The sequence below is a fragment of the Ovis aries genome, chromosome 13 (assembly GCF_016772045.2).
Source record: "Ovis aries strain OAR_USU_Benz2616 breed Rambouillet chromosome 13, ARS-UI_Ramb_v3.0, whole genome shotgun sequence".
Classification (NCBI taxonomy): domain Eukaryota; kingdom Metazoa; phylum Chordata; class Mammalia; order Artiodactyla; family Bovidae; genus Ovis; species Ovis aries.
Window position 1 is genome coordinate 62,303,023 of NC_056066.1, and position 14,739 is coordinate 62,317,761.

Sequence of the window (14,739 nt, forward strand, 5' to 3'; positions counted from 1 at the left end):
CCTCACCACACACCTGGAGCAGAATCCCATCTTTAGACCCATTTCTCACACAGGGGACCTGAGGCTCTGGGAGATGAAGCTCCTTGTCCAGGATGCACAGCCAGTAACAGGAGGAGGGGATTCAAACTCAGCTGGCCCAGCACTAGAGCTGGAGTATGATCACCAGCACCTCAATACCATTTTAATTTCCATTTGCCACCAGAATCCAAACACAGCTTGACTACCTATTTTACCAGCTGAAGCCTGGGGCCAACACCAGGTCTGAGCTCACTATATCACACTCAGTCCCCTGGGCTGTGTCCTGAGTAGGGACAACTCTCTGCGCAGGGTTTCTGCACAGCCCTCAGCTCTGTGCCCACAACCAGGAGAAGAGGGGCCTCAGATATTTGCAGAACTGGGCACAGACAGTCTGGGAGGATGGTCTGCTAATGGGCCCAAAGCTCTCCTGGACAGGGTTCTCCATGACCCAGGCTTAGGCTTGGGCACCTGCCCTGTGCTTTGATGGTGGGAACAGAGTCAGGGTGAGGAAGGCTAACTCCCGAAACCTCTGGACATACCCCTACATTTCCTGGCTGCTATCATGTCCACGACAGGGTTCCAGGTTTCTACTGAGATGCAGGTGGGCAAATGGAGGAGACGACCCTGGGTGACTAGCAGGTGCTCCCAACCTAATGCCAAGTGGGCACGCATTTGCACTTCCTGGACCGGGTGTTCCGGGTTGACAGGGGCCCAGTGCGCCAGACATTACAACCAACTCAAACAGCAGAGGTCAAGGAATAAACAGGGTATTCAAGTCCAAGGACTCTCTTGCCCCACTAGCTGGCCTCAAGGTGATGTGCTTGAAATGTCCTTCCCTGGGGACTCAAATGCTGGGCCCTGTTCTTGTGAGACCTAGGCCAGTCACCTCCTTTCCCTAAACCTCTGTTTCCTTAACCGGAAAGTGGAGCTTTCTGAACCTCCTCATGGAGTTGTCCTGAGCACCAGTTGGGAAAGTGGACCTGCAGTGCCAAGCCCAGGCCCTGGCACTCACCTGCTCCTACTAGGAACTGATCATCATGGCTGATGAATGCCACTCACTGCTGCCCCCAGAGGACAAAAAAAGCTGGCTTTGTCCTGGGTGTTGTCCTTGATGAGACACTACCCAGCACTAGCCAGTGTGACTCCAGGAGGCCATGGCCAGGTGGGTATGGGTCTTGGGAGGACAGGCCAGTGAGAAAGGAAAGAGGCCAGAAGCCTGAGGGAACCATATCCCCATGGGGCAGCCAGACTCACGGAGGAAAAAATCCTGGGAGCAAGAGTCATACAAATGTGCCACAATGATCTTTGAATGAGAGACCAAGGAAATTTCGAATCATGGCTCACAGTCACATCAGGTCACACAGGATGTTAGGAGTCATCTGGTCAAATTCCCAAGCATCTCTAAGGATGGGACCCTCACCACCTTATCAGGAAGTGGACGGCCTTATCAGATGCCACAGAGATGCTTGGAGCATTCTAGAACCAGGTCAGGGTCTTGGGATCCACATGAGAAGAAAGCCCTAGAGGAAAGGGTGGTAACAGCTTCCTGAGGGCAGAGAAGAAGGGAAAAAGTCAAATGATAATGATCTGCTGTGACAGAGGCCAGCAAGAAGCTGAGCTCGGGGAAGATGGGGAGGGACCACCTCACGTGAGCCATCACAGAGGTTGCAAGGTGATGTCAAGAGCCAGGGACAACTAGGCAGGTGAGTTCTGGGGAAAGGGAATGGTTTGTGTGGAGGTCAAAGGGAGGAAAAGGGCTGACATCTTTCTGGAACAGAAGGAATTCGGTAGGGCTATGGAGGGAGAGGCAGATGAGTTTGGGGTGGCCGTGAACAGTGCCACAAGGCCACGATAAGGATGTTGTTTTGAAGCTGAGTGCTTTGACCTCTGGCCACTGCACTGAGAGTAGATGGGTTGGGGACAAGTGTGCAGAGGAATCCTGCATACATGAGGGTATATATGGAAGCAGATTTTATTCACTCACAGGAGTAAATCTACTGACTAAATGGAGTAGGTAGACAGGGGTGGGTGGTCCTGAACTGAAAACATTTGCCCTAAAGTTGGCTTCACTGGAGAGCACTCAGATATAAGAGAAGATTTGGGAAGAATGACCTCACTGGTCACTGACCCTGACTCTGTGGGCCACAGTTCTAACCCCATATTTGTCCCTGTCTTACTGGGGGACCTCAAGCTGGTTTCCAAATACTGATAGAATTAGTATCAGTAATTTCCCTCTGAGCCTGCGTTTCCAAATCCTGATGGAATTAAGCTGGATGATCACTATGGGTCCTTCTACCAGAACAGTCTCCACTTCATCCATTCTTGGTCTGTATCCCAGCCCCCACTTACAATGGCTGCCATCTTGCCAGCATGAGAACCTGCTCTTAGTCTTGGCACAAAGTCCTCTCCATATCCACTTATTCCAATTCAATCATCCTGGGTGACCTTTGCTTCAGAAGTCTCTCTGCATTCGCTCTGGACAGGGGTTATTTTCATTGGAGTCTCCTTGGATGCCTCTGGACGCAGGGCTTGTTTCCGGGGGCAGTCTCCCTTCCCATCGCCATCTGGAAGATATAAGGGCCATCAGCACCCAGCGGAGTTCAGGAGGCTGTGCAAGCGAGCAAGGACTCTGTAAGTATTTTCCTCCAAACCTGGGAATGGTGGGCTTTCTACCCAATGTCACCCCACCAAAGGCCTTCAGAAGGCTTTGGGGGCTGGAGGCAGAGGGATCGGTCTAACTCATTATCTTGACTAGTGTAAACTGAGAAATGGATTCAACTAGAAGTGCCAAACTGACATGAAAATCTGGCTCATGATGTGGTGCCCGTTTATGTGTTCATACTTTTATTCAGCAAACTTTTTTTGTTGTAGTGAGCGAAGAGCAGGGTTCTTACTATGTGTAATGAATTCAATAGTGAGATACATCACAATCCCTCCTCTAAGGGGTACACAGCCTGACGGGAAAGGCAGCCAAGTCTTCCCTAACTAGTACCCAGGACTGGTCATACAATGAAGGCAGCAAGATGGTGGAGTGGGGCCCCCTAACCTAGACTCTGGGAAGAGTCTAGAGTGATCTTCCTAGAGGACATGATATCTTACTGAATATGCAGAGTCAGTAGGAAGTGACTCAGGTAAAAATGAAGAGAAGAGAGAAATGTTCCAGGCAGAGAAGACAGCATGTGGTAAAGAGCTCTGACCTGGAGTCAGGCATCATTTTTCAAATAGCAGCTCTTTCATTCACTAGTTGTTTATCTCTGGGCAAGTTGCTCTAACTTTCTGACCTGGGCTGCCCGTCTGAAAGAGAGGAGATAACCCAAGCACTGTTGAGTGTAACAGTCACAGGTGCTCATCCAAGATCCCGTCTCCCTAGAGATAATTCTCACTCTTGTTCCTCCCATGACTGTCCAGGTGTCAGGACAAGATGTTTCAACTTTGGAAACTTGTTCTCTTGTGCGGCCTGCTTGCTGGGACCTCGGCCTCTCTTCTTGACATTCGTGGCAATGATGTTCTGGGGAAGTTGATATCTGGTCTTGAGAGAGGACTTGGCACCTTTGACAGTACACTTGAAAGTAAGTTAACAACAGGGATGGTCAGTGGCACCTAGGAGCTTCCTGCTAAATACTATGCCTGTATTACCAAAGGCTGCAGCAGGGGCTCTCTTTATGGGTTGTTTACCAAGAGGGATGACTAATTGGTTCCTGGGTCATTGTTTATTATTCTTCTAGAAATAAGCAAAGATTAACTGAATATCGCTTTACATCTTCAGTTCAGTTCAGTTCAGTCACTCAGTCGTGTCCGACTCTGCGACCCCATGAACTGCAGCATGCCAGGCCTCCCTGTCTATCACCAACTCCTGGAGTGTACACAAACTTATGTCCATTGAGTCGATGATGCCATCTTCTATCACAGTAAACTTTTTTAATATGTTCGTAGGAGAAATTCCTAAAAGTGACATTTCAAAAGTTCAAAATTATGCATATTTTAGCAGATATTGACAAATAATAATACCCTATGCTAACATTTTCTCCAATAGTCTATGAGATTACCCTTTTTGCTACTTCCTTGACAGCACTGGTTTGAACAACTGAATTTTTTGCCAGTCTCACAGATGAAAGGTTATAATTCATGTCACTTAACTTCTCTCTAATTCTGAAAGAATACACTCATTTTTTTCATATTTTCATAATTATGGTTAATTACTTAAATATTTTATTTATATTTGTAGCATATTCTTCCTCTGGGCCATTCATAATTTACTTAGTACTTTGTATTAACTAATTGGAAAAGGATTCCTACCTAGCCTAGGTAGCTTTAAAATTACGTGCCTTTCTAGTTAATCACATTTCCTTGTAATTCTGATTTCTTGAAAGAACTTGGCCTTCTTTTCAACTTCTGGAAACATTCCCAGCACCCTGACAAACATGCTTTATAGGGGAAATTAGTTTCTGTATATGACTTCCTTTCAAACCTTGCCAGGGCTTGAGTAAATGTCAAAGATATAGGAGGGACCCACTTTCCAGTTTCAGTGCTGATAAAACTGAGCTCAGAAGCAGAAGTGTCTAGATTATCTATAGGACCAGACAGAGTTTCCATCTCTGTTTCCATCATTTTAATTAGGTAGATATTGTCCATTGCAGAGCCAAGTTGGAGTACTCTGATTACATATCTCTTCCTGTAGCCTTTTATGTATTTTTTCTGAGCTCGTTGTTGCCTTCCTGTTTCTCATTTGAATTCTTTTCTACATGTATATTCTGAACTCTTTTCAACTGTGCCATTCTACATCTGCCATGCCACTTCCTCTATCAAATCCCTCTTTTCTCTGAAAGACCCTCTGTTAGGACTCTCTGTCCTCCTGCTCCTGAATGAATCACTGCTTTCTAGGCCTACTATCCAGGACTCCTACTTGCCACTTTAATAATTTGGAGCCATATTTTTTCTTTGATTCTACACTATCCATTTCTTATTTTATTCTCAGTTTATTCTGTTTGTATGAGCATCTCCTTAATCTTCACTACTAGAAGCTGATGTGCAATCAATATCTATTGCCTGCTCAATGGATTGATTGCTTTGTTGAAATGATGAGCATATATTAGCATGATATTAGCATGATACTAGGAACAAGGTCTCCTAGCTGTATGACTTTGGTCCATTTCTTAATCTTTTGAGCCTTTATTTCCTCATCTGAAAGTGCAGACAATAGTAATATCTGTTTTATGGAGGTGTTATAAGATGAAATAACATAGGCAAGTAGTCTCATTTAGTGCCTGTTGCCTAAGAGCTGCTTCTTAAGTTGTGTACTGCACTGAACGGAGATTGTTTTTGCAGCTATCTTTCAGAATTTGAAGACTGAATTGGAATTCAGGTGTTCAGACCAGGTGGTGGAGGAGACCCAGCAAACTGAGAATTTGTTGGAACAACTCATTTCTAGAATTTTTCAAGTAGTGAACAGGCTTACAGGGTAAGTTGATGCTTCATGTTGGGGATTTTTGTTCCCAGAAAAGAGAATACATATCTTTGGGGAGGTAAGTTTAATATAAAAGAAAGAAAGATGAATTAAACCTTGTGTGTTCTTGCAGAGCAGAAGCGGTCTGAGGCCAGCTCTGCCAGAGCCTGGGAAAATTAGTCAGGGTTGCAGGGCCTGTGAGCATCTCATGGGTCTGGACCCTCCCATTCTGTGATTTCAGGGTCACGATGAAGATTCTCTTCTCCCTCACCTCTATCTATTTGCTGATGCCTAAAGTCCCTTTTCTAAGGAATAAGACTTTTCTTCTCTGAATATAGCTGAGTATAAAAGTCTGAATGGCCTCAGGAGAGAGAAAACTAGAATTCACGCCACGTATATAGGTGGCTCCACACATAACATCTTGGAATCAGACAGTTCTGGGTTCAAAATCTGTCTCTGCATAAAAAGAATGAAATAATGCTGCTGTAGCAACGAAAGGATGGACATAGAGGTTATCATACTAAATGAAGTAAGTCAGATAGAGGAGAAACAAATACCATATGATACCACTTATATATGGAATCTAAAATATGATACAAAGGATCATATATAAAACAGACTCATGGACCTAAAAACAAGCTCATGGTTACCAGAAGGGAAAGCAATGTGGGGGAGAAATTAGGAGTTTGGCATTAACATATGCTAAGTTGCTTCAGTCATGTCCAACTCTTTACGACCCTGTGGACCGTAGCCCAACAGGCTCCTCTGTCCATGGGATTGTGCAGGCAAGAATACTGGAATGGGCTGCCATTTCCTACTCCAGGCATTAACATATACACACTACCATATATACAGTAAACAACCAACAAGGACCTACTATATAGCACAGGGAATCATACTCAGTATTTTGTAATAACCTATAAGGGAAAAGAATCTGAAATAAAATTACCTCTGTAATTATACATATCTCTACCTGAATCACTCTGCTGTCCGCCTGAAACTAACACAACATTGTAAAGCAGCTATGTATCAATTTTAAATAAACATGCTGGCTTTGCCTCATATTCACTCTTGGCCTTTTGAGGGAAATCACAGCCGTTTGATCCTCAGTCTGCCATGCCATCCAATGGAAAGAATCCAACCCCTGAGCAGGGCTCTCATGAAGACCAAAGCAGGCAAGGTCCATAAGGCTCAAATCTCAGCACAAAGCTGGCATAGAGAAGAGCCAAGCAATGGCTGTCAGGAGTGACAATGGTGAATTGTGGTTTTTACACAGGGTGAGAATCAGAAATGTCCAAGTACCGGATATCACATTCGAAGCAATTGCTGAAAACAGCGCTGATGTAAAGATCCCCATCACTGCTGATGTCGCCGTGAACCTGTGAGTAGCCTAGGAATCTGAGGTTTGAGGCAGCGAGGTACGGCCAATAGGTCTCCAATCTGGAATCAGGCACTTTTCCACCCTGCTCTCTTGGTCTCCTAATCAGTAAAATTAGGAGGCCTTTGCAACTCCTAAATCCTAACCTTTAAATTGTTCTAAGAAACATTGCCCAGAACGAAATCTTTTTAAAAAATCCTCCATGAAATATAGTTCCAAAATCATAAAATTTAATCTAATGATAAAAGTTGAAAATTTGACAAGATGTGAACATTTTTAACCCTTTGGCAAAGTTTCCTCCTGCATCATTTTGTCTCTCAAGATTCTCTTTAAGTAGCAGTGACCAGTATAGGCCATATAGCAGTGTACAGGTCGTAATGAAGGGCATGAGAAAATTATATGGAAACTGTAATTTCTAAGTATTTTAATTACTTTATAAATAGAAAGAGAAAGGAAAATGCAGATGTGTAGAAGAGTCTTTATAAATTAAGTGTACGATGATTTCATCATTGAACTATCATATAAGATCTTGGAATAGTTACTTAACATCTCTATACCAAATATTTCCTCATGCTGAAAGTAGAGATGATAGTGTTTCTCCCTCATGGTACTGCTGTCAAGATTAAAAGGCTTCATCCAGGTGAAATACTTTTGTGAAATACTAACACAGGGTTTGTACTCAAGAAATGTAAACTATTATTTTTATTTTATTTATTGGTGTGATATTGTATAGAAATTTCATACGAGCCAAACTCATGTGGCCAAGAGAAGCAATACCTAATGTAAGAATGCGGGTTCCATAAAAAATTTACACACTATTGACTTTATCCATAGACATCCCATGCAATGGCCATCTAGAGAGAGAGACTCATGTGGGCAATGTGAAGAGACTTCTCCACCTCTGTTCACTGTGAATCTTATTCCCTGTAGGCCTCTGTTGGGTGAGATTGTTGACCTGGACCTCAAAGTGGACCTCCAAAATAGTGTCAGCATTGAAAAGGATGCTGAGACTGGTGACCCCAGGGTGGTCGTGGGAGAATGCCCCAACAACCCAGAAAGCATCTCACTCACGGTGCTGCACAGGTGAGGCTCACATGGAATTCCAGAGGAGCTGAGACTTATAATTTCAGCTCTATTTCTAACCTTGGAAGGAGCAGAATATGGATTAAAAAAAGAGGGGGTGGGGAGAGAGTTCAGACTCTAGAGTCAAGTTAGCTTTGCCACTCACTTGGGTCTTTGTAATCGATTTAGCCTATAGAAGCTTTAGCTATCATATCTGTATACTAAGGTTGGTAACATTACCTAACTCATAGGCTACTATGTTGACCAAATGAGAAAATGCAAGTGTTTAGCATACTCAGAGAATATTTCGCCACGCACATACTAAGCTTTCAGTAATAATAATATCCATTCTGATTTTCTGTCTCTTGGTTCTTCCCATTACTAAGACAGGGAGTGTTGACCTCTCAAACCATTTCTGTGAATTTGTGTATTTCACCTTTCGGCTTTATTTGTTTTTGCTTCATGGTTTTTAATACTCTGTTGCATGCACATTTAGCATTGTTACATCTACTTGAAGAACTGACCCTTCTCTTATTATATACTGTCCCTCAAAAAATAATAATAACAATGATAATATACTGTGTTTACCTTCTTACCTCCAGTTAAGAGTGGGCAAGAAGAGCAATCTCTGCCATGGGCTCTATTTTCAGACTGCCCTAATCATCTTCCACTCAATGGAAGATTCCCAAAATGAGATGTTGGAAAATTAATTCTCTCCATTTTAATCACTGATCTCCAGTAACCCACAAAATCTAGATCTTAAACTGTGTGCTTGAAAGAGCAGGCTTAGTCCAGGGGTGAGGGCAGAGAGAAAAAGGCTGACCCTGGTCCTGGCAGGGAGAGGAGAAGTGGTCTGGAAGCTGAAGAGTGGGGCAGGTTGGCCTTGGCAGATATCAAGGCTGAGCCATGAGTAGAGGTCAGTCCATCCTGCTCCAAGAAGGGATCTGATCGCAGATTGCCTAGAAACCCTCCAAAACCAAAGATAGGCTCTGCAGCATACCATCACTTGGAAAGACTGTAAGTCCAAATGCCTGATCTCTGCTGGACACTGCCCAGCCTCTAGCGCCTAGGAAATCATACAGCCTTCTGGGTCTCAGTGACCATATCTCTGAAATGGCATTCCACTCTGCTGCTCCAAACCCTCAGGGGGCCTGTCTCTCCACTTTGGGTAGAATCTCAGGCCCTCCCAGGGCCATTTAGGCTCTGCCTGATCGGGGTCCACCCTCATATCACTGTGCTCTCCCCCTTGCCCACTCTGCCCTAAACATGTTAGCTTTTGCTCTGAGTCTCAGAAAAACTCCTTCCACTCAAGACCTCTGATGGGCTGCTCTGGCACCTAGAACACCTATCCCCCAATCCCGTCTCAATGTACATCTCATCATTCAGGGTCTAAAACAAGGTTCCTCCTATTTTCTCTTTCCAGATCTATTCTTCCCCTTCTGAATGCCTGTCACAAGTTGTCATTATATATTCAATCGTATGTTTACTTCATTTATTCTTCCAGCCAAAAATGTGTGGAGCAGCTGCTCCATGCGAGGCAGCCGGCATTCTGAGCTCTGAGGAATTTGTTGGTGACTGCAGGCAAGGAGCTTGTTCTCGTGAAGCTTAGTCTCTTGAGGGGAAGGCAGACAGGCGAGCATTCAGTACAGCAATAAAGGGCTCACACAGGGAATTTCAGATGGCAAAGATCCCTGAGTAGTGCATCACACTTAACAGGATGCTATAGTACAAAGTATTGCGAAGTCCTTCCTTAGGCAAACAGTCAGGGAGGGCTGCCCTGAGGTGGTGAGAGGAATGCTGTGAGCTGAAGGTAGGAAGGAGCCAGCCTTAGGGAAGTTTGTTTAATATGGCGTTGGCCAAAAAATTTATTTGGGGTTTTCCATAAGATGCTACAGGAAACTCAAAATGAGCATTTTGGCTTCTAATATTTAGGGACCATAATAGGAGCTGCGTGTGCTTTGTTCATCACTGTGCCCCGGTCAGGCTTGGTTCCCAGCATAAATATGTGCTAACAAATAAATGAATGGATGGCTAGATGGGTGGATGGATAAAAGAATGGATGGATGGATGGATGGAAGGATGAGGTCTCAGGGTTGTGATGAGACTCTAATGAGCTACTGGGGTGGGCTGCTGGTCAACCATGAAGTTCTAAGTGATGATCCCGCTGGGTAGAAGTTCAAACAAGTCACCTGACTTCAGGGTGTTCCACCATTCACCAACGTTTATCAATTTCCTCTTTTCTCCAGACGCTTTGGATTGCTCAACGATGTTGTGGACATTGGAGTCAACCTTGCGAGGAGGGTGGTGTCCTCTGTAGTGCAGAATGAGGTGAGTCACCCACTCCTGGGGGTGTAGAGTCACACCTGGTGTTGGCAGGTGTGTCATTCCATGGGTGGGCTGTACTCTCTGGGCACCTTCCTTTCTGAAGGGCCAACTTCCCTTTGAGTTGTCAGTTGCTACTCCCCCCACCCCACCCCGCTTCACTCAGCCTGGCCTGGGGAGGAGAAGAGGGGCCCAATATGAGCTGAAATCACTGGGTCCCACACTTGAACCATTTGCCATACCCATGGACTGCCAGTAGGCCTTTCAGCCAATATTATTCTTATTTCAATACAACTTTACTTTATTTATTTAAATACCAAAACTACATACACCATAGGTCAGATTCCTATGTATCATATACAAAACTGTATGTACCATGTGCCCCAAATTCCAAAGATTCTAAATTAGTTACTCTGGAAGGGGGCTAGGAATCTGGGGTGTTTTTTTTCAATCCTCCAGGAGGCCCTGAGATTTACTGAACTGGAGCATCACTGCTCAAACTGTGGGTGTCAGACCAGCAGCACTGACCTTCCCTGGGCATTTTTTGGAATGCAGACCCTTAGGTCCCACTCCAGAACTGCTGCTCATTAATGCATTTTAACAAAATCCTTGAGGAGTTGTATATACACAAATTTCCCAGGGCCCCGTTTGACCCTCAAGGTTTCAGAGTCCAAAGGATAAGGTTTCTAAGAGCACAAGGATCTGGGATGCTTATAGTCTAGATACTTAAGGTACTGGGATTCTAATGTTCTGAGGTTTCTGGGATTCTAGTGTCCTCTGGATCTCAGATATGGGCCTTCTAGGTTTTCATGGTTCTAGAGTCGGACACGACTGAAGCGATTTAACAGCAGCTGCAGCAGCAGACTCCTAAGGGTGAGAAGTTCTGAGGCCCCAAGTAGTGAACATCTCTCTGGGTGGCAGGCAGGGTGCTCGTAACAGGTAATAACCAGTCCTCTAACTTCTCCCATCTCTCCTCTCCCTCCTCACCTCCTCACCTCTTTCTTTCCTTCCCTTTTTCCATTTCTCTCTATGTGTCTCTCTTTCCCTGGCTCTGTGTGATCCTCAGCTGTGCCCACGAATCCGCGAACTCCTTGAAAGCCTGGATGCAGAGTGTATTAAAAAACTCATCGGTAAGTCACAGCCTGGGGGAGCAGTGAGGGGGCTCCCTCTGCAGCCTCACAGGGGTTGGTATGCTGCTCTATGCCTACAGCACCAGCAGGTCTGGTCAGGGGACCCTGGAGAAGCTGAGCAAGTCAGAAGAGTGTGATTGGAGGGGTCCCTGCAGACTGAGGGTCTCTGTCGGTCTTTGAGAGCTTCTACTGCCCTCCTTTGTCCCACTGGCAGAACCTGCTGCCCAGAATGATGTGAGAAAGAGGATGGGCCAGATCTGGATCTGCTACTTAGCAACTGTGCAGTCCTGGTCAACTGGCTCCACCTCTCTGAGCCTCAGGTTCCTCCCAGGTGAAAGGAGATTATGAACATGGCTTAGCTGATGAAGAGATTTAAAGAAAAAGCCTAATATCCAGTAGGCATTGATGATAAACACCGTCCCTTCCTTTTCCCTTCTTATAAGGAGGTGTGGTTTCACCCCCAGCCTTGACCTGGGTCTCTGGCATCGCTGGGGTTGCTGGGCCTATGGGCAACAGAAATGGGATGAGTGAAGCATCATGGCCCTGAGGCAGTTCTTCTAGAAAATAGCCACAGACCTGGTTCATTGGGCCATCACTCTATGCTTCTTATATATTATCTCACTGGATCCTTGCAATGACCCTGTGGGGATGGGTAGTGTCAGGATACCCATTTTACAGATGAACTAGCTGAGGCTCAGATAGATGGAGTAACACACAAGCAGTCCCGTGGCTGTCAAGTCTGACCTGCTGGAGGCTGGCAGTCACTGGTGTCTGATCTGTGTTTGGCTTTCCAGTGCTGGAGCCTGAGAACTGCTATTCATTGTGTTCCTTCAGGTGAACCTCAGGAAAAATGAAGGGTGCAGATGAGGAAACTGCTGGGATGCCTGCCTGCTGGTGAGGACTGGGTCCAGGGCCCCAGGCTGAGAGAAGATGAGACACCCCCCCCACAGGGGCCCGTGGAGAAGCAGAAACAAGCTTGGCTTCTCCTCTTTCTCTAGTGGTAGACTCAGCCCTGGTCTCGGTCACAGACCACCTCCTGAGCCTTAATCTGACACACAGATTGTGCTCGATTCTGCCCCTGACTGAGCCCGGGACAGTCAGCCTGAGCTTTGACTCCAGTAGTTGACTCAGCCCTGACACTGGTCACAGATAGAGACCAGATCGCATCTCAGTCTGATCCCTGATCTTGATCATACACTGAGCCCTGAACCCTGGCTCCTCTGGGCCTTGCTCAGTCTTTTCACATCGGCCATTGTTGCTAAGGTGAGGGAGGTGGGAGGGTGAGGGGATGAGGGGTACTCAGAGCCAGATGCCAGAGAAAGACCCCAAACCACAGGTGCCAGTCCCTCTCCAAGCCTCAGAGCTCGCAGGGTTTGTGGGGAAAGTACTCCGGGAGCTGTGCCTGCTGAATGCAGCAGCAGGTTAGGGTCCCAGGGTGTCCATGCCTCACACCAGGGTCTCCTTCCAGATTGGTTCCGGGACTTGACTGAATCTCTGTACTGTCTCCCTCTGGGACGGTCGGTGCTGCCACCATCCCCTAGGAGTGACAACTGAGCCCAGTCAAAGGACACCTCTCAGATACTCGTGCTCACAGTCAGGACACCCTATGCTTGTCGCCCTCCACCCCCAGCAATAAAAAGCCCTTTCAGCACTTCATGTGTGGTCCGTTGCATTCTTCCAATGGGATTTTGGGGAATGTGGGATATGTGCAACCAGGTAAGCAGAGACCTGGATCTGAAGCTGGAAGGGAGTTTGGGGATTATCCAGCCTCAGCTCCTTGCCTTACAAGTAGGAACACTGGGGCCCAGGATGGGCAAGAAAGTGACCTGAGGTGTCATAGAGACAGCCTCACTTGGCTTCCGCTACAGCACCACCATGATGGAGGGCTGCCTTTCCCAGCACACCTGACCTCATGACCTCCTCACAACACCCTTCTGCTCTTGTCCCCATTGTACAGATGAGGAAACTGAGGCTCATAGAGGACAAGCGACATACCGACGTTACAGGGTAGCAAGTGGCAGGACTAGTTTTTAAAGCCGTGGCTATGGGATCACTTGCTCAGAGCGGTGATGTCCCATCTTCCAGTATTCAGCCACCTCTCCCCAAGCCCCTGCAGGTCCTGATGTGTGATCTCAGGCAACTTACTAGAACCACACTTCTCTCACCTCCCCAATGGACTTAACAGTAAAACCTCCCTGTTGCACTGTTGTGATGATTGAATGAATCAATGTGTGGAAAATGCTTAAGCAGATTCTGAGACCTGGTGAGCACAAGATGAATGTCAGCATTGACACACTGGAATTACTGTCAAACGATGTTGAGAAATCCCATATTCAATCTTTATACACTCTATCTCACTCGATTCTGATTTCTACCGAGTGATGCAGTGAATGGTTCTTGGAGGAGGTGTGGCAACTGAGTCTCAGAGAGGTGAAGTGACTTCTCCAGGGCCACACAGCTGGTCAGAGGCAAAGCTGGGTTCCATTTGAAGTCAGCCTTCTCCAGAGCTGGTTTTCCCCCTGCTGGCCATAGCAAAGGGACGAGAGTTTTCCTCTCAGCCTATATTTTGTGACAATCCTAACTCCCATAAACTAAGATTATGGCATCGGGTCCCATCACTTCATGGTGAATAGATGGGGAAACAGTGGGAACAATGGCTGACTTTATTTTGAGGGGCTCCAAAATCACTGAGGATGGTGATTGCAGCCATGAAATTAAAAGATGCTTACTCCTTGGAAGGAAAGTTATGACCAACCTAGAAAGTATAGTAAAAAACAGAGACATTACTTTGTCACAAAAGTCTGTCTAGTCAAGGCTATGGTTTTTCCAGTGGTCATGTATGGATGTGAGAGTTGGACTATAAAAAGAGCTGAGTACCTAAGAATTGATGCTTTTGAACTGTGGTGTTGGAGAAGACTCTTGAGAGTTCCTTGGACTGCAAGGAGATCCAACCAGTCCATCCTAAAGGAGGTCAGTCCTGGGTGTTCATTGGAAGGACTGATGTTGAAGCTGAAACTCCAATACTTTGGCCACCTAATGTGAAGAGCTGACTCATTTGCAAGGACCCTGATGTTGGGAAAGATTGAGGGAAAGAGGAGAAGGAGATAACAGAGGATGAGATGGTTGGATGGCATCACCGACTCAATGGACATGGGTTTGGATAGACTCTGGCAGTTGGTGATGGACAGGGAAGCCTGGTGTGCTGCGGTTCATGGGGTCGCAGAGTCAGACACGACTGAGCGACTGAACTGAACTAACTCCCACAAACATGCACAAGGAGGTCTCACAATTCAGGACTTCTCCTGAGCAGTAGCCCACTTCGGTCAGTGCTGAGCCTTTGTCCAGGCTGTTCCTCCAGCTGGAACATCACTCCTTCTCTCCCTCCA

At 46.1% G+C, this 14,739-nt stretch overlaps 1 protein-coding gene across 1 annotated transcript; it reads left to right on the plus strand.

Annotated features, from left to right (window-relative positions):
* The first annotated feature begins 2,620 nt into the window (after positions 1-2,620).
* LOC101115983 (short palate, lung and nasal epithelium carcinoma-associated protein 2A) lies at positions 2,621-13,004 on the plus strand. The gene is made up of 9 exons (XM_027977079.2): positions 2,621-2,649; positions 3,427-3,587; positions 5,344-5,476; positions 6,738-6,842; positions 7,770-7,922; positions 10,148-10,229; positions 11,290-11,353; positions 12,188-12,247; positions 12,822-13,004. The coding sequence occupies exons 2-8, from the start codon at positions 3,440-3,442 to the stop codon at positions 12,205-12,207; spliced, it is 705 nt and encodes a 234-aa protein (XP_027832880.1). The 5' UTR covers positions 2,621-2,649; positions 3,427-3,439; the 3' UTR covers positions 12,208-12,247; positions 12,822-13,004.
* The last annotated feature ends 1,735 nt before the right edge of the window (positions 13,005-14,739 follow it).